The 25,898-nt window shown below is 34.9% G+C and overlaps 3 protein-coding genes across 4 annotated transcripts; all 3 read right to left on the bottom strand.

Annotated features, from left to right (window-relative positions):
* Window positions 1-520: 520 nt before the first annotated feature.
* Window positions 521-4,087, bottom strand: LOC130815354 (uncharacterized). Its single transcript, XM_057681796.1, has 8 exons — window positions 3,703-4,087; window positions 2,546-2,583; window positions 2,372-2,452; window positions 2,169-2,255; window positions 2,044-2,078; window positions 1,486-1,571; window positions 797-862; window positions 521-714 (listed from the first exon to the last, which is right to left on the bottom strand). The coding sequence occupies exons 1-8, from the start codon at window positions 3,767-3,769 to the stop codon at window positions 680-682; spliced, it is 495 nt and encodes a 164-aa protein (XP_057537779.1). The 5' UTR covers window positions 3,770-4,087; the 3' UTR covers window positions 521-679.
* A 770-nt stretch (window positions 4,088-4,857) lies between these two features.
* LOC130815277 (uncharacterized) lies at window positions 4,858-11,268 on the bottom strand. Of its 2 annotated transcripts, none has more exons than XM_057681693.1 (9): window positions 10,775-11,268; window positions 9,353-9,556; window positions 8,720-9,208; window positions 7,662-7,775; window positions 6,929-7,123; window positions 6,298-6,525; window positions 5,636-5,756; window positions 5,436-5,564; window positions 4,858-5,304 (listed from the first exon to the last, which is right to left on the bottom strand). In XM_057681693.1, exons 1-8 carry the CDS (start codon window positions 11,159-11,161, stop codon window positions 5,452-5,454), a joined length of 1,851 nt encoding a protein of 616 aa, XP_057537676.1. In that variant the 5' UTR covers window positions 11,162-11,268; the 3' UTR covers window positions 4,858-5,304; window positions 5,436-5,451. The 2 variants fall into 2 exon arrangements, with proteins under 2 accessions (XP_057537676.1, XP_057537675.1); XM_057681692.1 differs by having other exon boundaries at window positions 6,920-7,123; window positions 10,775-11,267.
* A 753-nt stretch (window positions 11,269-12,021) lies between these two features.
* Window positions 12,022-25,766, bottom strand: LOC130815960 (COP9 signalosome complex subunit 4). The gene is made up of 14 exons (XM_057682511.1): window positions 25,360-25,766; window positions 25,115-25,266; window positions 23,300-23,403; window positions 23,107-23,167; window positions 18,044-18,136; window positions 17,859-17,959; window positions 15,993-16,101; window positions 15,880-15,924; window positions 15,713-15,781; window positions 15,519-15,610; window positions 15,187-15,229; window positions 14,335-14,394; window positions 13,748-13,807; window positions 12,022-12,653 (listed from the first exon to the last, which is right to left on the bottom strand). Exons 1-14 carry the CDS (start codon window positions 25,487-25,489, stop codon window positions 12,579-12,581), a joined length of 1,194 nt encoding a protein of 397 aa, XP_057538494.1. The 5' UTR covers window positions 25,490-25,766; the 3' UTR covers window positions 12,022-12,578.
* Between the last annotated feature and the right edge of the window lie 132 nt (window positions 25,767-25,898).

The following is a 25,898-nucleotide window of genomic DNA, read 5'->3' as shown; positions in this document are numbered from 1 at the left end:
TTATTTACAAATAAAGTCAATAGAAAAAGAGAAAGACAATAAATATTGAGTTTTTTTTTGAAATTATAAATATTGAGAGTATAGTATTACATAAAGTTAGAGGAAAATATATGTAAATCAATAGCATTTAAAACAAAAAACATTAGGTAGATTAATTATGTTCAAACATTTTTATATAAAGAGTAAAAATTGAAGTGCAGAGAAACTTTTTGAAGAGTGCGTAGTTGGCAGTTCCCACTCTCAAAAGAAGGATCCAATTGATTCCAACCTGGTAGAAATTTCATCCGACTAAAACATTGATGGGTCTTCCCAAATAAATAATAATCATGAAGGTTAAAAATGTACCCCAAATATAGAAATTTCATCTCACGCCACAGGCAACAGCAATCATATCGTCATTTTTCATCACCCAATGAGATCGTTCGTCATTTTACATTTTAATGAGATGGTGAATCCAAAGAAAGGAAGCTTTTTTGCAAGAAATCATTTGTGTTTTTCAAATTTTCGTTTCAAAAGAAGCTGAATAAACAATGTCCACATTCAAACTAAACGAAAAAAGTATACAGTTGTCACAACTGGCACAATTTTGGGTATACTTGTGCAGAAATTAAAGACATTTAAATTAATATATAACTTTCAAAGAGATTTGTACTATAATTATCATTGGTGTCTAAGATGATCATTTGCGAGCTTCCGCTTTCTTTTGCTCCTTGGCTGTGGCAAATAAATTGTGTGAGACAAACACCAAAGAGCCCACAATAACAAACACAAATTCAATCTTTCAGTAAAAACTTACCAGCTTTCTCTTCCTCTCTCTTCTTAGCAGCTTCTGCTCTTTGCTCACGAATTAGTTTAAGCCTCTCTGCATTTGATCCAACAAAAATGGTAAGGTGCAGAGACAACTAGCATAACCAACAAGCAGCGCAAAAAAGGTTGTTAAAATTGTCCAATTGCAACTCCTATCTGCCCACTACCTAAGAAACCGAGCTAACTATTATGGACTGCTGAACATAACCCTTTCATACCCCGGTATTAATGGGATCATGTAATGCCTGGCTCAAAAACCAGACTAGCCACAAGACCAATGCAGTCTATCTGCTGGGCTAACCATGCTTAACTGTTTCTCAATTCTCACTAGATCATCAATCATCATTATTCCTTTATAATACATTCATACATCAATTATGTCCATAAAAACCTATGCCTAATACTCAGCCATATTTGAGAAGCCATAAAATTTAGTTTCTCAACTATAAATATACGAAAAGTTCTTCTTGCCATGTCAAACATAAATATAGGAAAAATCACCTTCTACAAGGAAATATAGTCATTGAAACAGCAAAAAGGAAAAACATAAATTCACCAGCAAACAAACAGAATGCAAGTATTTTGATGCTGTTGCGTTATTAGACTAGCAAATAGACCACACAATTCATATCTGTAAGCAATTGCGAGGAAAAATGAGAATTAAACCCTGTTACTCACCTAAATCTTTTCTTGCTTGTTCTGTTTTCCCTTGTTCTTGCAGCTTCATGTACCTTTCATGAGCCCTCTGTTTTTCCAACTCCTCTCTGCCATACGTCAACACAGACCATAATATATATATCATATCAAAAAATACAGAAACTAATCAACCACAGTTCACATGACTCGAGCAGTGGCCGCTATAGTAATCAAAAAACGCAGCTTCAAACAAGAACTGGTATTTAACTTTTAACATGCAAGCTGCTCAAGCAAAATATAGTAGCAAATTTGTCATTTTGTCAGCTAATGCCAGATATGCACCAAGAAAAATGGGCAAAGTGTCGCACAATGCAATGAGCCAACCAATGCACAAGATCCCAATTGTGGTTTAAACTTGAGTCCTAGGACAGAGGCGTTCATAGAAACTACACTCAACCTATCACCAGTCCACAATGATGTTGCCAAAACACTCAATGATAACTTCCATGAATAAATATGAATTAAATGCAGAGCAAGGAATTTTATGAATAGCCTTAATTTAGTAAATAAGCAAATGTCAAAGTCAAGGCATCAACATACCTCTCACGTCTTGAAAGCTCAGTTGTTTTCTCGAGCTGCCAGTACAGGAGACGAAAAGGTGAATTCCTTACATACATAAATAAATAAAAAATTTTAACTAGAGACAGAAGAGGTGCAGAGCTCACATCAATATTCTTAGCCTTTATGTTCTTTGGCTTCACCAAGTTTGGGTTTTCAATTTCAATAATCCCTTGAGTACCTTTCTTCTTTTGCTGACAACAGGAAAAAATGACCAGGAGTGTCAAAATATGTAGTTGGGGATGAAAAAAGGACTCAAAGACCGTCCTAACACAATTGAACTTAACTACTCAATATAAAAGAAGCTCACTTGAGTATCCTCATCAGATTCTTCCTCGGATTCTTCTTCTACCTCTTCTACCTCTTCTTCCTCTTCCTCTTCAGCTTCTTTCTGAACACATAAGTGAGAGTATGGACAGCAGATACATCAGAACAAGATATTTTACAATTTGCACTAACTGAAAGTGACAATTTGGATTGTTACCTGTCTAAATGTGCGAGGACGAGAAGTTCCACCACCTACTGCAGTCGATTCCAATTTTAACAAAAATATAACATTAGAATGTGCAACTAAAACAACAAGGTAACAATAGGGCAATTTGCATGTATATATGTACAAAAACATGAATATATGTGTGCATAGGTATAATAGAATTAAAACTCATATCAAGACATATAAACATTAATTGCATTCAGCCCATGGCAAACACCAATATTCCAAGGGACAGTTTGGCATACAGCACAACAAAAAATAAAAAAGCAGTACATTTAAGCCCGGCAAAACATGACTGGCGTTCATATATTTACACATGCACTGCCAAACTGCAAAGCTAAGCTCACTATAGTGCATAAATAACAAACCGGTAATAGTTTTGTTCTCATGATCTTTAACTAGATATCCTCGTACAAAGGCTCTTTGTATAATTCAATAGTAATATACTCAACATTGAATGGGCATCAAATATAGACAAGGTCCAAGGGACTTGTCTATATCATTAATCACTCATATAATAGTTCAAAAGCAATCCTCTATTTTTTTTCCTTCTAGTGGTTTGTGGAAGGAGATTGATAGTTTCAAAGGTTAAAAGCATATTTCTTGGTGCAACAAAAACCCTAAACAAACTATGAATTTAACTAAAAAATAGGGAATTAAATAAGATACGTTGTAAAGTGTCTTACATAAGTAGTGTTTAAAGAACAAAATCTCTTGTACAATCTACTTTCCATAGTACTTCTAAATTTTAACATGTAATTGGCCATTTGTTCCCAAGCAAGCCACCCACAAGTAGTAGTATACCCCTTCATATGTCATTATAAGAGCCCTAGCTCTATAACATGAAGTAAATTATCACGCTTAAATAATTAGATTCTGACCTTGCAAGGTACTTATTCATTCTTGTAAACAAATTGCATTAATTTTCAAAATTACATTAAAAAAGCAAAATTAATTATCTTAAACAAACTTTTTAGAAACAATCCGCAACGACGAGGAACCATTCATTAATAGTAAATTTTCATTGAATTAAAATCCATGCAGACAAATATAATCAATGAAGATGCAAAATTCAAAACCCATATAGATCTAAATAAAATGGATCAGCAAATATGAAAACCCTAGATAGAAATAGATAACAGACTTACGAATATCTTCAGGAGTAGAAAATTGGCGGCGGCCAGTAGGTTTTCCCTTAAACTTTCCTCTTCCCATGGTGGTTGTTCTTCCTAATCGTTTAACAGTGAGGGTAGAAAGGGATCTGAAGTAAGAGAAAAATCAAAAAGAAACAAACTTTAAACAAAGGGCGATTAATATGAATTGATTCCTCTCTTATCTTGTATTCTTCTTTGTGTTAATATTTCGGTTGATTCTACCAAAAGATGAAACCCTAGCTTTATTGTTATGATGTTATCAATCGAATTTGATACTCGCCCCAACTCGGGAATTTCGGGGTCCACTTGCTTTTACGCTCGTTACGCAAATTACACAATTAGTCAAACAAACACATATTACTCCAACTCCAAGGCTAAAACCCAATAACCACTAGGTCTTTTATCATCCCATCATACCATTGATCTATACAAGTAATTCATTTAATATTTTTTAAAAAAACTAATTAAGTAAATAAAAAAAATTTAGTTTTTTATAAAAAAGACTAAATATTAAACAACTCATATTAAACTGTCTCATAAATGGTAAGAAATTGTTAAATTAGATTAGACTCATCGTGAAGAGGTGCACACACTTCTTAGTTCTTAGATATACAAAATATTAAATCCTTTTTCTCTCTAAACTCTTCTTAATTTGTCTTTCATTCAAAAACGTGGTAACGTATTGTGACCATAAGCAAAACATGGTCCATGGGCACATTGCTATATGCAAATGCTTACAGTAATCATTGCCGTTGTAGTTACATAGTGGTTATTACTGTTAGTCTGTTATCATTACCATTTTGTTTGGACATTTTTACCAATGTATCTATTCTTTGCCAACACCTCCATGGATGGTTTTTGTGGCAGAAAACCTTGCATACAACTACACAAGACAACCTTTATGCTCTCATCTCCAAAAGCAAGCGCAGAGCACATGTAAGACTACACATTAAGTACAATGTCAACAGTTATTACCATCTTTATATCAATTATTATCAACGTGTACTTCAACCGCAGTAAATATACACATAGATCTCATGGTATGTGGTTTTTTGTTCGTTATTCTCCGAGTATGTGTTCATTTGGGTTTTGTGTCACCAGTATAACACATAAATTTGTTCATATTTTCAACATGTAAAAGATTGCAACGTATTAAGAGTCTCATGAAAGTGGTATAAATGCAGATTGTTTTTGCCAAAACGAAGTTATCTTTCCAAGTTCCAACGTTCACCATCCTAAATTCCTAACCAACTTCAATATCAATATACTACTATTACAAATTTACAATCCCCCACACTTCAAATCCTAGCATGAGCTGGCCACTTCCATCTTGGTGCAACTTTATGATTACGTCTATTCCAGAGATTACTTGCACAATTCACAGGAGTCAACACAAGGACCAATATAGTAAACAAAGATCACAAAAACACTTGCAGATCACATATGAACAAGTGAGTGCACATTTTCTCTTCTACGTCTCCCTTTCTTCTTTATTGAGGGGATGGGTGTCAAAAAGCAAAAACCATCTTCAATTTTCCTGGAACAAGTAGCCTGTCAATCTGCCATGATACAGAGGTGGATTGGTAGATCTAATTCCTGAGCCAAAAAACCAAATGAATAGAGCTCATAAAATGGACTATTTTGACTAACCTACCCTAATTGATTTTATGTCTTCCATCTATTGAGGAGATGGCCAATAAAAAACTCCTGAAAGGGTTAGAACTTACATCGGAAAATTAATAGTTATTGCATTTCTCTAGCTAACGCAAAAGGATTATTCTGATTCAATGACATCAACAGCTCAAGAACGACCACCTTCTCTGGTTTATTGATCTTCAAACCAGGTTCCAAAAGCCCTGAAGATAAAATTATGAATCAACATGGTAAGGAAAGACAGCAAAATTTTGATGAGCAGCTTATATTATACCTGGAGAGAGTTCCTTGCCACCATACAGCTCCTTGGCTATGGGATTTGCAGACCAGTGATTGACTGCCACAAGACTTGTAGGCTGGAAGCCAACAATGTTTCCCTCGGCTGACATAACTACCTGTAATCACACCCAATTAAATCAAGATCAGCAACCAGAGCTGATCTAATAGAACAAGAAACAAGAAATCTATAGATAAAACAAATTTTAAATCACAGTACAAGGTACCTGCCAAGAAACCCTCAACAACAGTTCGCATATATCAAGGAAAAACAATGCACCAAATGCAAAAAAGGCGCATAAGAAAATATTACTTTAGTTGGTGTCTCATAGCGTTCAATAATCGCACTTTCTTAATAGTTGCAATGAATACTTCCAAATGCCAGCAAATTATAAGACAGTATAACAGCAATATGATTCACAATCAACACTCTGACAATGGAGCTGTACACATGTATTTGCACAGATGACAACCAAACAAGAGCCCCAAAGTCCTAAGGAGATTGATTAGCGCTCCTTAGTTTGACAGCAACCAATTTAAAATTTTCAATTATCAGAATTTTTAAAATCCACTTTATAAGATTAATAAGCATGGTTCTTATATTCTACACCACCAAACCTACTTAAGTTGAAGAAAAGAAACAAGAAATGAAACAAGTACCTGATAGCTAGCAATTTCAGGGACAGGACATTCCAACTCTTTCTCTGTTTTTACAAACACATCAGAAGTGAAAACATCTGAACCATTGGAAACAGCTTTGTCACCATGCTTCAAATAGACAGGAATTTCCCCAATCCATGCTCCAATACTTGGTTCTAAATTTACATCTCCATTCCAACCATAACAATCCCTGATCTTTTTAACTAATGTAGAGCAACAGGCATCCAACTGTAAATCAAACTCAATGCTATCAGAACACGTTATACGATGCAGCGGACTCATTTTTCTAAAGATCAGCATTTTCCGTAGGTTTGTTATCTTGTGGTTCAGTTTTGAAGACAAAGTGCCACTTACAAAAGAGTTCAGCAAGCTCTTTCATAACCCAACCACTATCCCCCAGCATTTCTCAGAAAATGTAAAGAAGAGATTCTTAATTGAAGCAGAGGGGGATAGAAACACAACTACAAGAATATTAGACATTGAAAGAAAGTAGACAAAAATAAGTGTGATTGAATGTTCAAAAGTGCAACCATATTCAATAATTAGAGGTAATAAAACCATACAATATGATACACTAATGAACACGAATCTCATTACCCACAAAATGTTAGAAGTACATCACCTGATATACCTGAGAAGCCTCTAACTTGAGAACCTGTATTTGTCCCGAATCATTCTCTAATGATGAACTCATATAATTTTCTGTGGGATATCTTCTAGCAATTTTTAGCTGTGGTAGAAACAACTTGACTAGCACTCCGATTGAAACCAGCAAAGTTGCAGTGACAAGAGAGGTTCTCAGAAAACCAAGCAGAGAAAAAGCTCTCTAGCAGAAACCAAAGAAAAGATATCAGTTAACTAGGAAGAAAACATATAAAAAAGCCTTCAAGATATATAATTGTAGTGCCAAATTTTTACCCCAACCTCAAATCCTGCCCCCTTTAAAAAAAAGTAAACAGATAAGGGAAGAAGAGCTTTCTTCCAGCACTTCACCCTCTCTATAGAAAGCACAATAGAATCAAGGATGCAATACTAAAACATATTTGAACTCATAATGTTCTATTAATCCATAGGTAAAAAAGTTATCAAAAATTTCCCACTTATAGTTGCTATAACTCACTGTGAATTTTGAATCTCATAAACACAAAACACATCAACAATGCAAGAGCCTTAAACCCAACAGATTGGGTCCGCTACATGAATTTCATAAACACAACATGATGAAATTTTATCTTTAAACCAAAGGAAACTTGACAATTAAAACATAAATTTGAAGACATGAAAGTCAACATACAAGAAAACTTCCATCAAAACTAGAGGTTCTTTGGGGAGCTTGAAAAATAAGAGTGAACTGCATTACACACCTTACTCTTTGTCAACTCTTTTGGGCATCTAACTACATCACATGTCAGCTGTTGTTTACTGGGAAGTGTGTAGACATCCTCAAAATATATATCAAGAATATTAACCAATCCAACCTGTACATCACCGCACATGTCAAGCAAAAGTAGGCATCCTCTAAAAAAAATAAACGCCAGGGCAACAAAAGTAACAATGCCATATGTTGCAACCCCCTCCCCCATCACCATCACCATCACCACAAAAAAAATGACATTAATCTACAAACTACAGTCAAACATTTGATTAAATTCACAATCTTATGAGAATACTACAGAAGTTCTCAAATCAAATCAGCAAAATTCACATGAAAACGTTTACAAATGTCAGCAAACAAAAATTCTTAACCATGTTAATCAATACTACTTGGGGTGTACTAAAGTCATTCTAATTTCTAAGCTAACTGCTACAACAGGGATCAACAATACAGCATTCACTAAATCAATTCTTTTCGACCAAGATGTTTTTACTCATAGCTCAGCAACCACATCATCAAGGTTCATCCAATGCAAGAACAAAACTCATTCACCTTTAGTATCATTTCTTCCCATGCTCAACACATATTTGAGTTGGGATGCATAACATAAGCAATAACAATTACTATCAAAAATTTTGAAAATTAAAACAAATAAAAAAGATAGCTACATTTGAAATACACGTGTTCACTGTCTGAGTTTCCTATTTGACTATCCAAACCCCTTATATCTCCATGTCAATAAAACCTACAACTTTCCGATAGCCATCTTCTTCCATGTCCTAACTCTCTCTCTTCATTCACCTCCAACTGTCTTGCTTCCATTTGTCATAGCATGATTCATTCTGTTCCGTATTTCCTCAATACACAACCTCAAAAGTCCCATAAGCCAGCCATGAAAAAAAAAAAAAAAAAATTCCCAATCACTATAATAAATTAACATCAAAAAATTATTGTCTGAATATCGCAAACGTAACAGAAAATGAAAGATTTTCCTCTATTAAATGTAGACCAAATTGGAAAAGGAAGGAAGAAGAAGCAACAAATTACCATTTGGGAATGAGTCAAAAATACTTCCCAGAAATTTCCTGTAGACCTTTTCCAGCCATCAAACTTCAAACCAGTCAGTCTATCAGCGTCAATTTGAAGCCTATAAGCAGGAACATACTCACTTATCCACATACTAAACTCAGACCCGCCAATCTTTTCCATTTTAGACAGCATCAATGACGTCCAAGCGGATTTTGATGGTTTCTCGATCGTCATTTTGTATTTTGCCCTAACCATGCTGAACTTATCAAAAAGGGTTTTGGCATTTTCAACTATTTCATCTTCAAACCTATGTATTATGACAGAGAAATCTTTTGATGCAATCTTCTTGGATTTTGAAAACCAATTGAATAGACCACCTGATGCTTTCACGGCTGATCCTTGAAAGAAATCCTTGTGTGTGCTTTCAAGAGCTAAGATACAAACTGCTTCAGCAAGTCCAGAAATGACATTTTCGTCTGAAGAGCTGAGTGCAAAAGAAGAAGTAACCTGCCGATGGCAAAGGCATTAGAGAACTGAAGCAATTAATACACCATGTGGCACCTGCAGGACAAAACAATTATGTGGTATTACAACATGGAAACGTAGATGTTGTGACAAAAGATTAAAGGAAACAAAGGGACAGAGCTTAACCTCTCTTAATTTTCCAAGATCCTCCATATTTCTTCGTGATCCAGGAACAAAAATTGCCAATTCAAAGTTCCAGAGCTCCTGCACTACTACTTGTCTGAATGTCATTGCAAGCATATTTGTGGAAGTAGTGCTAGAGAGAATATCGTCAGGGAGAGAAATCCTTAACTTGCTCGCTTTCTCTTTCACCTTCTTAGTCGGGAGAAACTATGTAATATTAAGAAAAGATAATCGATTATTAATAAAGTGTTTCGGAAAATTTTTCAACAAATATTATAGTATTGTCCAATTTTCACTATGATGTCATATCAAACCAAGAGAAACCGACGCAGAATCAGTTGGTTAGTACAGTATACAACCTTCAAATGTTTGGTATTGTGCAAAACAAAAATCAAATCATCCTTCAGCTAGACAAAGCTCCACGAGCGTATTCAAATTCTTAAATGAATCTTGACACCATTTTACATATTTAAACTTTCATAAAGCAAGGACTAACAAATATATCCCATTTTTTCAAGACATAAACCTATAAGCAAAACCACCTTTAGTAAGTTTGTAAGCATATGTGCGTGGGAGGACCAAGTGTGCATGTAGTCATATACACTCAAAAATTAGTATATTGTTCCTATATGACAGGAAAAGCATTATGAAGTTGCTTATTCCTCATTTTATTTTTTGATCAGGTGGTTCTCACTTTCCACTAATAAATACCACAATTTTTGGCATGTTTAGCAAATGGTTGTTTACTAGAGCTTATTCCAGTTGTTTAAGCCATCTATCATAGAGATGTTTCCTAAAAATTAAGTTAAAAACCAATGAAAAAAAGCTATAAAAAGTATCTTCTTGGTTTTAGATTGAAAGCCAATTTTTCAATTAGCTTATAAGTCATTTACAAACACTTTTATCAATTAGCTTAAAAACCAAAAAAATATATTCCTTACTAACCCAAAATTTCACTTATTCACTCACAGTAGTTCATTGAAAAACATGTGTCACTATGAAATCTCTCAAAGAGCAACATTTATCACAAAAATAAGATTACAAAATTTGACTTCTTCAATTTTCATCCTATATAAGACTAGTTCCACATTGAAGTGCTTGCATAACAGTTCACCAAGCAATATCTCTAATAACCTATATACATTTGATGACAAAAATTTATTGATTCCATCAATGCAACTCCTATTATGTAATTAAAACTACACAAGACACGCAAACAGCGGTTCCTTTTCCCGCTAAATTCTTGATGTCAAAGGAGCAAACTTTAAGCCATTTGTTTTAAGATTGAAAATATTACTCCATAGAAGTATGATCATTTTTATTTTCCTCATTCCAATTAATTTCGCATCTAAACAATTTGTTGTCAAAGGAAACAATTTGCATCTAAACAACAGTTTTGGAAAAAAAAAATGATATTCAACTAACCAGTCTAGTAGAGGTAGTGCTATGCTCATCATCAGGACCTGGATAAACAGTATCAACAACCATAATTGACAGTCCAGCATCAATATGTTCGTTAGCAGCATCACCGCCGTCAGAAGCAGCGGCAGTTAAGGCTTGTTCAAACGCGACGGAGCCACTGAGAGAGAGTCGAGCCATGTCGTTTTCGTAAGAGCGAACACAAGGGAGTGAATTACCTAGCGAGTTAGATACGGCTTCAAGTATGCCTTCCTCCGAATAAGAATAGGAAGGTAAAGCGTTTACAGTAAGATGTTTTGGAGTTGTGAAGGTGATTTTATGGGGGATATTGAAATATGGTGTGGAGGTTGTGAAAAGGGTCGAAGAGAGAGAAAGGTGGTGCGAAAATGCCATTGCTGAAGAACAAGGTTTCTGGAGTAGAGTTGATAGAGAATCGGAACAAATGGGTTTTCAGGACTTGGGAGCCTTGGGGTTTAAGATTTTCTTTCTTTTCGTTTGTTTTTTTTTTTTCTTTTATAAAATATAAAAGAATTTTTCTTTTCGTTTGTGTTTTTTATTTCTTTTTATAATATATAAAAGAATTATTTAATTATTTTATTTTATAAGCGTAGAACAAGAGGATGGCATTTTTCTTAATGTTGTCTTACTAAAAGACAATGTCTTGCTAGAATAGTTATTGTCTGAAATTCAATTATCATCTACTACAAGCCATAGAAAGATGTAAGAATTAGGTTGGTATGTTTAGGTTATACTCCATGTGTTAATTTATTTATTAATAATAAGCTCCACCAAAATCAATATACTTTGAAAAACAGTTTTAGATATTGATATTCACCAATCAGTTAAATAACCTTTACTTGAGAAATAGAATGTAAGTCAATATAGCATATCTCTCTAGTAATCTTATTCATATCATAATACATAGATAACGGCTTTTAACCATGCTTAAATGAACATAAACTGAATATTATAATACCCTAAGTGCGCTAAATTCAACTTAAATACTGACTATGATCGATTGATATAAGATCGAACCAAACTTGATAAATTTAAACCAAATTAAATTAGCTTAAGTTAACTTTCGAAGGAAGTTGCAAAGAAAATTTTATAGAAGCCAATATTGATTGGATTATATTATAACGATAATTAAGTTATAGCCAAGAAGACATGTCGCCTGTGAAAGAACTAAAGGCTAAAGCACTCCCATCTGAGTAGCAAATGGGGCAGAACGATGCACACAAAACTGGAAAAAATCAATTTAAACTACTCATGATTTTCCAACTCAATATCATTCATCAAAAACCACAATACTAGCCGATAATTTGTCTTTTAACAGTACCTTGATATTGATTTGCAAATCAATCTTTTAGTAATCTGGAGTTCCTCAAAATTCCCTAATAGAAAGGATTTCATTTGGAAATTCATCACTTTGATACCTACACAACCTAGTAAAGCCCAAGGCTTGATTTACAAGACAAAACTGCAAATGAACTATTTGTATAAAACATGTCTACCATAATGCACATGTATCAGCAAATTTGTCATTAGCAAAACATTGATGGCATCCTTCAAAATCATCTCCATAAAGCCAGTTTTTTATACACCACATCTAGAACCTCCTTGCTCCTAAAACCGAAAAGCCTTACGCTAATCACGAGAGAGAAATGACAAAGAGACTGATTGCAATTATATGCAAATCCTGAAATAGGCGCATCTACAATTTATGAGACGAGAATTGTTCAAAATGCCATGCAAAAGTCTTATGCCTCAATGCGTCTCTTTCAGCAACTGTGCACGGAGTACAAGCTGATCAAACAGGGATCTGATAACCTTTCTTAGCCATACCATCCAGGATACCATTAAGAGCTTGACATAGGCCAACAATCTGCAGTGTTTTACACAAGCAGCATTAAATAAATTATGTGAAACCCTATGTACTGACAAGTCCTAATACAGTATTTCCACCCTTCAGGCCTTCAGCCTTCCCACAATGAAAAATTGAGTCTCCAAGTTGGGAAGTGTACGCATTGGTGAAGCTACATGGGCGGCCGGTGGAGGCCCGGCCCCCTCGTCGAAAATGTAGTCTTTTGTATTTTTAGCTTTAGCCCCCCTACTAATTTAATATATAGAGTTTAAAGAGTATAAAAATATATCAAAAATTACTATAGCTCAATGGTTAGAGTAACACATTTGTAATTTAAGGTTAAGGGATCAAATCCTAATTTATATTATAAATGTTATTAATCTTTCCTTCGTAATTTCAAATTCACCCTTTTAGTGTATGTTTATATTTTATTTGCTATCTTAATTTTTATAGTGTTTTTTGGAGACTTACTAGACAAATATCTAGAGTCAAAAAGACTTGGCTTTTTCAAAAAGGATAATAATAGAAAAGTTTCAGCTCCATTTGTTGATTATAATTTTTGCTATGATTCAAGTTCATTTCATTGTATATAATATTAAAATTTTTATAGTTTAATTAGTTTTTATATAGAAAATAATTTGCTAGTATATCAACAATTTGGCCCCTCGCTAAATTTAAATCTTGGCTTTGCCTCTGAGTGTACGCATACGCATAAAATAGATAGCTAAGCCTAGAGACACAAAAAATATTTATGCTAAACTTAAGAGAAAACATCTCTTATGAACAATGAAGTCACACAGTATAAAACTTGACATTCATAAAATCATACACTTGCATAACTATAGCAAAATTTCCAGTGGATAAAAGTCTTGAAAGAGGTGATGAGAATATATTGAGGATAATTTAAAATTGGCTCATAATTTGTCTCTCAAAAGAATATGGGGGAAAGCTTTCAATGAAATAGAAACTAAGACAAAGATCAAGGAAACAGATCGTCTTGGACAAAGACTACAATCATAAAATCATCGTGGCCCAAATCTAAACTATATTCTAAGAATTGATTTCTAAATTTTAAGTCTCATCATAATACTCGTCACAGATTAGAAATACATTACCTGTTGGTCCCACTGTTGCAGTTCCTCTGTGTCATCTTCAAAATGTATAACAGCTTCCACCTGTGATATGAACATTTCAACCACAAGCATAATCAAGAAGATAACAAGAAACACATCATAACTGGATAAAGAAATATTTATGTATAATTGAACCAGATTCAAGTCAGGATTTAAAAGGCGCTCTAGGGTTAATCTGCAATTATAGTTCGTAGAACTCTTCGGACCACAAGGACACATCAAATTATATGTTACTTGTATGATCATATGTCAAAATGTTATATTCTAAGTAGACACGAAACACATGGTTGATGTCATCTTAAGTCAAAATATTGGAATACATAGCAATGATTGCTATAGAATATCCTTAGGTTTAACAATCTGAAGCAGCAATCTCCCTACCTCCACGAAATTTTCCAGAATTGATTATGTCCAGATTGATATTAAAGACAAAATGATTATGCTATAAGTTTTTTGTTTTACAAGAACCGCAATTTAATCCCTAATATTGTAGACAAGCTTTAAAAATGATCACATTTCCTGCCCACCAAGAATGCTCAACCAATTGGCCAATCTAATCTACCACATACCTGATCAATTGAGCCCCTCATTCGATCTTCACATATCATCTTTGAAGCAATTTTCTCTGCCTGCATAAGCAAAACCAAAACTTCTAAAATTCAAAGGCATACCACAACGTTTTTGTAAGATAAGTATATAACTATACAAGGAAACAAAGGAAAATAGTTCAAAGCATTAACAAGCACTGGTGTCCAAAGAGCCTGAACACATTAACCAAAGTTCAAGGAAGACCAATCCAAGTACCCAGTGATAATCATTAATATCTCTGAAAAGTGAAAGATATATAACAAAAGGTTAAAAAATACTTGCATACAGCAAGAAACTTTAAAAATCCAACAGATCTGGTAGACAAATTCAATATTGCTCAACTCCAGGGTGAATCCCTCTTGATGTCCAAGTGAAGGGAAGAACTAGTAAATCGATGTAGACGCAAAAGATTCAAGAATGGCATAAACGATCAGTCCGTTGTCATTCGTAGACTGAAAAGGGCCAATGGTACATAGCAATAGGAAATTATTTGAAAGAAACTAAGAACTGAGGACAAGTTCAGAAGTCCTCTTACATACATTGCAGTTCAAGAATCTTAAGATGGCAGAATCTTAAGGAATACCCAAAAAATTCAATAACACTACCATTACGCCACATAAATATACAAGATAGAATAACCAAAAACAGTTGTTGAAGTCCGCTACGCAAAACGTTAGCCAGACACCCAGACCAAATACAATCTTGCTGATAGAAAGAAATCATATCCACAAGCAGCAAAGCCAAGTGGCCAACAATAAAGTAATATAGAATACTAAAATAAGAGAGACAAATGACAACATGTCAGAGTATGCTGAAGAGAGGAAGAAATAAACCTTGTGTGGAGGAATTCCAAGCAACGTGCCCAATTCATCAAAGCTACAAGATGAACAGAAAGAAGATAAGTTTATGGTCATTATCTGAAAAAGGCAACAACATCCGAATTCATCAAAGCAATGTGTCCATTAATATGAGTCATTAAATTATAAGCACTTCTTATTTACATAGATTTGTCAATGATGTTTGCTATCAATAATAGATCATAAAAAGACTCCTTATAATCACAAGGTTAAGATTGCTTGCAAGTTGCAAATGACTCACCCAAACCCTAGTAGTTGAGAGTCACTTAATGGCATTGCATAATAGTATATTAAGTGGGATCAATCACCTTATGTTTGTGTAAAGTTTACTAGCACTTAGGAGATTGTGCTCAATCATTGCTCGGTCCAGCACAGTAAAGTTGTCAGGTAGAAGTGCTTTCTGTTGAAATATTAAGTAGTGTAAGTACTCCAAAGATGATTTAACCCCAAAGGTATACATAGTATGTAGGAAATAAAGATTACAAGGATCATGTAGTTTAACCTGATGTGGTTTCAATTCTTCAACAAATGCATCAATCTCAGGCTTTCTCAGAATCCTTTCCAGGTACACCTGAAAAATCAGATATAACTCAAATTGAAAAAAATCAACCTACTGAGTACTGACAGATGATATCAAAACTGTTATTTCACAGAGAAAATAGAAATAACCTTTTGTAAAATCGGATAAACCTTCAACTTTGAGCAACGTTCATCCTGTAAAATGTTCAATACTTGAGCATCATCAAGAGCAAACTAGACACTCTCCAACAAAAAGCACATACCTTGTACAAAGTAGCCAAAACCCGAGAACGTTGCGGCCCAGCACCAGCCAATATTGTGCAGGTGACCGCAGCTGAGAGAGCCTGCTCTAGTGCTGCTTCATCGATTTCCCTTAGGTTAATGAAATATGCAAAGCTTCGGTTAACTTACTCCAAGTATCAAAAAGCTCCTAAATTCTCAAACTTTCAACTTCTCCCCCACCTCCTAATAATGAGAGTCAATGTAAAAAGGCTTCAAGCAACAAGAACTCAATGGCACAGATGACAACAGATGTTTGTCTTCAAAGTATGTTCTTTTTAGTGCCTATACATGAATTAAAGATGGTGGAAAACATTTATTGCCAACGGAGAAAAATATATTCTTTTTGCGACAAAGCAAAGGCACATTTCCTCTCCATAGTCAATTCTTTCATTCACTCCTTTCTTCTTGAGTCCTCACAACCATGTTCCTCTCCAATACATTTCCATTTGTCTCTCGCTTCTTTTGCATTATACTTGAATAAGAAGAAACAAAGAGAAAGGAAGGGGAATAAGTCCCCTCAATTGGATAAAGGGTTAGATGAAGGAGAAAGGGAACTGTTTTCCCTCTTTTAAATAATGGATATTCCACATGATAGCACTCAACCTTGGCGAAACACGAGATGTAGCAATTTTAAAATTTTGTCCACATGGTAGCACAAAAACTATGTTGTCTATATGGTGGCAAAAATCATTAATTGGCATATTCCGTTAAGATTTCGTCAACTTTTTATATTTTTCTTTTTTCTGGTATTTGAATTTATGAAAATCAAAATAAAGGAAAGCGTTTACCATCCTCCCCCACTCTTTCCACCACCCCGTGCCCACCAAACTCCACCACCCCCACCTCCCCATTTTCAAGCTTTTTCTATAGATTTTATTTTCTTTTTTCGGCTGTTTGATACAGAGCTTCAACTTAAAACACGAGCCCAAAAGGTTCAATAGTACTGACAATTAAATCTTCAAATAGTCTTTGGTACTTTGTATTATTTTGGCATACTTATACTGCTTGTTCAAATGTTTCTAGATGGGAGCATGATGATTATGGGATAAACTTTTTGATTTATAAATTTGTTATTCCATATGAGACCACTCACAATAAATACAAATTATCATTAATTTTAATACAATTAACTGATAACACAAAGTTTTGCCTTATTAAATGTTACGAAGTTAATTAGTGTACAAGTTTATGATATAACTCACGTGACTCCACCTCCTTTGCGTTGTGTACATCAGAAGAAAGAGGCACAAGGTTGAGTAAGGGTAGTTTGGTCTTTTGAGCTAATGGTTTATTTTCTATTTGTATTGTTTAATTTAGTTTTGGAATCTGTATTAGATTTTGCTTCCCCTTTGTAAATATAGTCTTGAGGGAAGGGGTATTGCATCTTGTCATGAGATTAGAATAAGTAAACATTGTTTAGGAGTTTGGAAGTCACTCGAAGACTTCTTGGTATTCAATAATAATAAACTTTCAATTCATGTTCTTCTATTCCTTGGTTGTTTTTATCTTCATTTCTACAGTGGGCGTCCATATTTCTGCGTCTAGGGTCCTAAACTAGAGGTTGTTGAGCTTCTCTAACGGGAACAAGGATAACAGTTTAATGCTAAAATGTGGACAAAACTAAAAAAAATGTTGCATATCGTGTTTCACCAAAATTGAGTGCTATCATATATAATATCCCTTAATAAAAATAATCTTTCCCAACTGCAAAATTCAGTTAGATACTTAGCATGTACACCTAGCCCATCAAATAGAATATCATAAATCGTTAAAAAAAATGTACCTATTAGAGGGTTGTACAAGACAAAGTGAAACTAATTTATGAAAAAATAGTGGTCTACACATACTCATCTCCAATTTGCCGCTTCTCAATTTGTGATATGTCGTAGTATCGTAGGGCTGCTTCCAAGAACTTCCTTTTCAAGTCTAAGATCCTCGCATAACAAACCTATGCATAAATATAGACATGATGCTTTAGAAAACGCTCAATTACAGTTAAAAACCAGCTTTGACTCGGGAGAAAACTGTGAACCTTATATTGAAGATTCAACACTTCATTTTGACTACTGCTGACCAGGAAAGATGCTTTGTTAATAAATGCCTCCGCATTTACAGCATCATCATCCTGTAAAATATAAATATAAGAGGAACTTCATTCAACAATGAGCATTTTAAATCCTTACTTAAAGTATCCATTAAGATCCCCCCCGCCCCCCCAAAGGTTACTATGATCAAGGTTTGGGAAAAGACGGGAGGCAACAACCCATTAAGGAAGATGGGGCCAAGGATTCACTCGGCTCGAGAAAAAGAGATGTTATAACAATTACATTTTTAATTATAATTAAGGTTACTACTAATTATAGCATCGAAACTAATACATGATTATACATGTCAAAAGAAATGAGATAATATTCAGAAGCAAATAGCGGGGATGACGAAACGACGACTCAACTTCAAAGCAATCATCTACAAAATAATGATATAATATAAGTAGAAAGATTAATAGTATGATACCTGCAACAATTTGGTTTTGAGTGAGATGAGAGGCTAAACGAGCATGGAGTTCTTGCATCCTAAATCCTGTGAATAATCTGCGTCCAAATACACATCTCTTATTTTTATTCTCCTTTCACGACTCTGCCCATTTACAATAATTGCTGGACCCATAAAATTAACCATAATAATACGTCGAAATTGATCCCACTCCTTTGCTTTCCATGAATCTCGACGCCCGAATGAAATCCTTACCAAATACATATAACCCAAGTAGAATGGAATCAACTTCAAAATTAGTCCAGGATCAATGTAATCCCGCAATATTTTCAAATTCCGTATGCCCATTTTGTAACCTGTCGTCACTTGTAAGGGAAGCCCTAGATAACGATCAGAGGAATGATCATCAGCTGGATTAATCACCATCAAACATGGGACTTCTGCCTGCTAGCATTCATGACGACGACTAACTCGTGGATTTGAGTAACGACCCATCAATATCTGCAATCTGTAATGCAACGGTATGATCGATCAAGAAGTGCGAAATTCCAATTTAAAACCAGGTTTAATTTGAAGGGAATGTTATTTTTTTAAAAAACTTTTTCATATGTGTTGAGAGTTTTATTGCTCAATTTGAATTTTATCTTAATCTAGACTAGATGTTAAAATAAAAACAAGTAAGATATTGTCTAATTCATCTCAATGTAAATTTAATTAATATCAATTTTTTATACTTTTTAACTATGGACAATTATTGATATTTAGAACTGAATTTGTACATTTAATTCTTCTCCATGTATATTAAATTCGTTTCATTCCAGGCGATTTTAACCTAGCATCTGCTGCAGCCATGGCGAGCAAATAGGGAGAAACCATGAAAATTAGTTAGGCAACTGCATGAATCAGCATCTCTCTTTCTTTCTTAGGCTTTTTTTTTTTGTTTCTATGCACTCTTACAATAATAATAATAATAATAGTAATAATAATAATAATAATAATAATAATAATAATAATAATAATAATAATAATAACAAGGTTGTTAATCTGCTTTTGGGTGGTAAGTGTCCTAGTGTGCTCGGGGGTTTATTAGCAAGTGCAACGCTTACCCCATTGGTTAAGCCAGGGGGTGATATTCGTCCTATTGCGGTTGGTATGGTGTGGCAGAGGCTTGTTTCTAAGGTTGGCGCTTCTGTTGTTGGGAAAACCTTGCACACCTATTTTGAAGATTTTCAGTTTGGAGTCAGCACACAAGGGGATGGTGAGGCTATTCTTCATTCTGTTAACTGACTTGTTGAATGCAAGGGTGATGTTGGTATCTCCATACTCTTGGTGGACTTTTAAAATGCTTTCAACTTAGTTGATAGAAGTGTCATGTTATTTGAAACAAGGATACAATGCCCCTCCCTTGCTCCTTGGGTGGAGTTTTTTTATTCCCAACCTGCTTGGCTATATTATGGTAACTCTATTCTCTGGTCCTACCAAGGTGTTCAACAAGGTGACCCCATAAGCCCTCTCCTTTTTCCCCGTCTTGAAAATTCATCAGTCTTGTAAGCTTAACCTCCAGGCTCGGTATCTTGATGATGGCACTATTGTAGGAGAGACCCTTATGGTCGCCAAGGCCTTAAACATTACTAAGGAGGAAGGGCCATCTCGTAGTTTATTTCTCAATCTGGATAAGACTGAACTTTTCTGGCCTAGGGAGGACACCATGAGCAGAGAGGACGGGGTTTTCCCACCTCACATATCTCGCCCTTGTGCAGGGGTGAAACTTCTTGGTGGGCCGGTGAGTACTGATCAAAGCTTTTGACGTGGTTTTTCTCTAAAGATGGTTTCTAAAACCATTGAGCTCATGACAGCTGTTAGCAAACTCCGTGATCCATAATGTGAGCTTCTCCTTCTTTGCTATTGTGCTGGGGTAGGAAGGCTATTTTATGCGTTGAGGACTTGCCCTTCAGATTGGTTAGGGGACGCACAGGTCCAGTTTGATCTTGCTTTGCGCTCTTCTTTAGAGAAGATTGTCACAGCCTTTGGGTCGGGTTTTGGGGAGTGGCAATGGAGGTTAGCTACCCTCCCCATTAAGAGGGGTGAGTTTGGCATCTACTCGGCAGGCGATGTTATTAACTAAGCTTTCCTTGCTTCTCGTCTTCAAACCAGTTCGCTCCAAGCTAAGATCTTGGCTAACAGTGATATTCCTTCCCTGGGTCCGACTTTTGAACGTGCTCTTGGTCTCTTTCGGGTTCTTTGTGGCACCAACGCTCTTTCTTTCAATGATGAAACCCGCTGCCCCCCATATGATGAAAAAGCTGGCAGGGGCTTATTTTGATGTTGTTGAGAAAAAGCCTTGCGTCTAGTTATAGGCTCACCCCAAGACAAGTCGCCATTCTTAGCTCCACTTGAGAACCACACGCCCAGGACTTTCTACTAACTATCCCTATTGAGGGCTTAGGGCAGAAAATGAATCATCGTCAATATCGGTCTGTTTTATGTTATCGGCTCGCTATTCCCTTATTCGCCGAAGGTAGTCTATGCCCGAGCTGCAACAATCCCAAAATGGATAAATGGGGGGACCACGCAGTACATTGTTCCAGCGAGATAGGCATGAAGTTTCGGCACAATTAGGTTCGGGACATGCTTGTACATATCTGTTGCAAAGCTGGGAATTCCGTGCGAAAGGAGGCGTTGTTGGGATTCTATTCAGAGGCAAGGAAAGATCTTAAACCTGTGGATATCCTTCTTTTCAATTGGCTACATGGAAAAGATGCATGTATGGATGTCATCGAAGGCTCGCCCTTTGCTGGCACAGGAGTTACTTCATGGGCACCTGAAGTTTTTTTAGCCAATGTTGCAGAAAGAAAGAGGAAAAAATACACTGCGAAGTGTGAAGAGAATTGTTACAAATTCATCCCTTTTGCTTTCTCCGCCTTTGGAGAGCTAGGTGAAGATGCTCTCGACTTGTTAGCAAGGATTGGTTTTTTCTCTTTGAGTAACTCAGGCAGCACCAAGTCTAGGGCATATATTTTTTAGAGTCTAGCTTTTTGTATCCAAAAGGGTGTGGGTTCCCAGTTTATTGCTCAACTCCCCACCAACTTCCTGTAAAGTCTCTTTCTATGAAATGAAACAAGGTTTATAATAAAAAAATAAATAAAATAATAATAATAATAATAATAATAATAATAATAATAATAATAATAATAGTTACAATTAAAGAGACGCTGATAAATGCAATTGCCTAACTAAATTTCATGGTCCCCCCTATTGCTCGCCATGGCTGCTGCAGATGCTAGGTTAGAATAGCCTAGAATGAAACAAATTTAATATACATAGAGACGAATTTAATGTACAAATTCAATTCTAAATATTTGTAATTTTCCTTAATTAAAAAGTATAAAAAATTGATATTAATTAAATTTACATTGAGATGAATTAGACAATTTCCTACTTGTTTTTATTTTAACATCTACTCTAGATAAAGAAATAATTCAAATTGAGAGATAAAACTCTAAAACACATATAATAAAGAAATAAGAAAAAAACATTTCCTTCAAATTAAACCTGGTTTTAAATTGGAATTTCGCACTTCTTGATCGATCATACCGTTGCATTAAAGTTTGCAGATATCGATGGATCGTTACTCAAATCCACGAGTTAGTCGTCGTCATGAATAACAGCAGGCAAAAGTCCCATGTTTGATTGTAATAATCCGGCTGATGATCATTCCTCCGATGGTTATCTAGGGCTTCCCTTACAAGTGACGACAGCTTACAAAATGGGCATATAGAATCTGAAAATATTGCGGGATTAAGTGAACCCTAGACTGATTTTGAAGCTGATTCCTTTCTACTTGGGTTATATATATTTTGTAAGGATTTCCTTCGGGTGTCGAGATTCATGGAAAGCAAAGGAGTGGGATCAATTTCGACGTATTATTATGGTTAATTTTATAGGTCCAACAATTATTGTAAATGGGCAGAGTTGTGAAAGGAGAATAAAAATAAGAGATGTGTATTTGGACGCAGATTATTCATAGGATTTAGGATGCAAGAACTCCATGCTTGTTTATCCCCTCATCTCACTCAAGACTCAAAAACCAAATTGTTGCAAGTATCATACTATTAATCTTTCTACTTATATCATATCATTATTTTGTGGATAATCGCTTTGAAGTTGAGTCGTTGTTTCGTCATCCTTGCTATTTTTCTTCTGAATATTATATCATTTATTTGACATGTATAATCATGTATTAGTTTCGATACAATAATTAGTTACAACCTTAATTACAATTTAAATGTAATTAAAAACATCTCTCTTTCTTGAGCCTAGTAAATCCTTGGCCCCATCTTCCTTTATGGGTATGGGTTGTCGCCTCCCTTTTTTTCCCACATTTTGATCAAGTTTCCTATGGGCGAGATATACTGGAAAGGAGAATGGTTGAGTCCCCTCCAACATCCAAACCAAAAAAAGCATTTTCAAAGAGACAAGAACTCGATGATTCATAGCTAATGAGGTAAAACTCCATCTTGAAATATTCAAGACGTCATGCTTGACACATGAATACAGCTTATTTTACCAAGTAAGATTTTAAAAAAATTGTACTCAAAATACCTCAAGATACAAACGAGCAATCTGAACACATTTTGATAGCCTGTAGGAATCATCAATCCCTCTAGAAGACATTGAAATGAACCCAACCAGTTAAATTGTGTTCAAACAACAAAGGAATATATTATTATTCCATATAAAGGAGGAAAAAATAAAGAGAGAGAGAGAGCACTGTGAATCTCATGTAACATCAAACCTCATTCCAGAATCCAAATCAATTCCGCTAAGCATCTGAGCTGCTTTAGACCACTGCTGCTCTGACTCAAACAAGTCTGCAAGCTTTTCCCTAATGGTTAGGGCCTACAAATTAAAGACAAAGTTGAATATTTGAAGCTTTATCTAATAGAAGTGGCATAAAGAAGTTTTGAAGAATCAATCACCACTAAAGCAAGGTAGAAATTTTTTAAGTTTTCAAAGTATGCAAATCATGACATCTATAGACACATTACACATATATCTTTCACTCTATTATGAATGGCAATTTGATGCCTTTTTCTATTAGTGTAGAGTCTCAGATAGAAATTGCCATTTATAACTCACTCATCATTGCAAATCAAAGTTTGAAATAAGAACATTTAAGCCTTCAGAACCAATCACACAAAATGCCTATCAATGACCTCCACATTAATTTCTTTAAAATAATCGAAGTGTGAAATAAAAACAGTTAAGCCTTCGAAACCAATCACACAAAACGCCTATCAATGACCTCCACATTAGGTTCTTTAAAATGTGTCACATAACCATGACAATAACAACAATAGATATCAAACATGCAAATCTCATTTACAATCCTACAAGTGACAAATAAAGAACTATATACAACTATGATGTTACAATACACCCATAGCCATAGAACTATCACACAATTTCACTAAAGATGAAGGACTAGCTAAAATTACACATACAAATACCTCACATTATTTCAACTTACAAAATTAACCAATCACCAATACTAGACCCAACATGATGCAACCTATAGAAGTAAGTGGGTGGCAAATATAGGGAGTGACCCTAAAGTTAAAGGCAGGCCTTATCGAACGACAATGCTACTTTATGGATCAAAATGTTGGGTTTTTAAAAGGAATCATATTAAGAAGATGCGAGTAGCGGAAATGTGAATTCTTCTATAAATTAGTGGGCATATCTTGAGGGATAAAATTCGAAATGGAGGTATAAGAAAAGGTATATGAGTCGCAAATATTGAGGGTAGCATGCAAGAGAATCGTTTAAGATGGTTGGGCATGTGAAAATATGGGTTATTAGCAAACCAGTAAGTAAGATTAACAAAAAGTTAAACTCATAGCCCATAGTAAAAACAGGGCAAGGAAGACCAACAATGACTTGGAGGGCAATAATGGAAAGGGATATAAAATTTTAGAGTTACAGATTGAGATGATAGAAAATCGAAATGAATAGAGAAGAATCCATGTGGACGACCATGAAAATGAGTTATGGATTCATGATCTTGACCCTAACATTTTGGGAGAAAGGTTTTGTCATTGTTGTTGTCAATATTAGACCCAAATAATCAACAACATTTAATTATCCATTAATTGGCTCCCAATTGGAAACGGGATTTGGAGGGATGAAGGTACGCGACTTCTTGTTAGTTATCTAACATAGAGGTTGTTTTCGATTGAACAACATAATATTACATCTAAATGTATGCTCTTGAGAACTATTCTCTACTCTATATATATTCCCACTTAAGCTCATCTGAATTTTCATAATATTTCATCGAATATACCATAAATCATTAGAATTAAAAGGCGCAGCTGTTGAGAGTAAGGAAAATCGAAAATCTTAGAGTTCTGAAGAAAAACTTAAATAATCTCTCCCTAAGACATATTATTGAGAAGTGATCATGAACTTCTTTTAGCTTGCTCAACTTTAACTAGAAAAAACGTTCCAATTCTTAAACACCAACTCAATGCAGCAGTTCTTGAACCTTTCATTTCAGCATCAATTATAAAGAAATTTCAAAACTATGTGGAAAAAAAAAAGAAAAAACCTGTTCCTCAAAAGAAACAACGCGAGGTTGAATCTGATGAAGAGTATAATGAGCAATTTCCTTCTGAAGTTCGGGCTCCAATTTCCCTAGCTCTAACGCGAATGTCTGCAAAAGCTGCCGCGAAACAACGAGCGGAACATCATCCGATAACACTGCAAAATTCATCACACAGATTATATACATCTTGACACAAAATAAATCAAAAGAAATGAAATTGCAAAATCATAAAGCGAAAGAAAAAGTACTGTGATCGATGAACTTCTTGGCTTGAGTGACATCGTTGGAGGACAGTACGGAAGCAAGAATGTTGCGGTATTGTTCGATTTTCTGTCTTTGGTCGCCGATGGCTGATGCGCTGGCTAATGCACTTTCCATGGTTTCTGAATTTGCCTTGAATTTGGGGATTCAGAAACCCTAATAGGAGCAGAATCAATGAGAAAAAAATTTAGAGGGGATTTCTTGTTTGCCGTCAAATATTCGAGGCTTTTCCGGTGTGACTAGTTTTTTTTTTTTGGTGAAATTTAGAAATGTGTACTAATTTTATTTGGTTTTGTGAAAATGTCAAGTTTTGAAGTTAGGATGGCATTAAAAAATACTAATCCTAAATCCAAAAAGATAAAAAAGAACAAATATTAAATATATTATTAGAGAATTTTCTTCTAAAAAAATGGTAAGAAAAACAAATACTTTGAATTTTTAATAACCTTAAATGAGATATTTACAAGCACATAATTTGAATATATACATAGATGATCTATAGAATATTTTCAACCTTTTAGAGAGA

The sequence above is a fragment of the Amaranthus tricolor genome, chromosome 6, assembly GCF_026212465.1.
Source record: "Amaranthus tricolor cultivar Red isolate AtriRed21 chromosome 6, ASM2621246v1, whole genome shotgun sequence".
Taxonomy (NCBI): Eukaryota; Viridiplantae; Streptophyta; class Magnoliopsida; order Caryophyllales; family Amaranthaceae; genus Amaranthus; species Amaranthus tricolor.
This window is presented reverse-complemented; position numbering and strand designations above follow the sequence as displayed.

Excerpts from the sequence above, each read along its gene's own strand:
- LOC130815960 (XM_057682511.1), bottom strand. The coding sequence starts at position 25,489 with ATGGAAAGTGCATTAGCCAGCGCATCAGCCATCGGCGACCAAAGACAG. Across the intron at positions 15,782-15,879 it reads TTTATCCGATTTTACAAAAG|GTGTACCTGGAAAGGATTCT; the intron begins GTTATTTCTATT and ends CTGATTTTTCAG. Across the intron at positions 12,654-13,747 it reads TGCAACAGTGGGACCAACAG|ATTGTTGGCCTATGTCAAGC; the intron begins GTAATGTATTTC and ends AAAACACTGCAG.
- LOC130815277 (XM_057681692.1), bottom strand. The coding sequence starts at position 11,161 with ATGGCATTTTCGCACCACCTTTCTCTCTCTTCGACCCTTTTCACAACC. Across the intron at positions 9,557-10,774 it reads GCACTACCTCTACTAGACTG|TTTCTCCCGACTAAGAAGGT; the intron begins GTTAGTTGAATA and ends AATATTACATAG. Across the intron at positions 6,526-6,919 it reads AGGCTTCTCAGGTATATCAG|TTGGATGCCTGTTGCTCTAC; the intron begins GTGATGTACTTC and ends TTTGATTTACAG.
- LOC130815354 (XM_057681796.1), bottom strand. The coding sequence starts at position 3,769 with ATGGGAAGAGGAAAGTTTAAGGGAAAACCTACTGGCCGCCGCCAATTT. Across the intron at positions 2,453-2,545 it reads GTCCTCGCACATTTAGACAG|AAAGAAGCTGAAGAGGAAGA; the intron begins GTAACAATCCAA and ends TTATGTGTTCAG. Across the intron at positions 2,256-2,371 it reads AATCTGATGAGGATACTCAA|CAAAAGAAGAAAGGTACTCA; the intron begins GTGAGCTTCTTT and ends TCCTGTTGTCAG.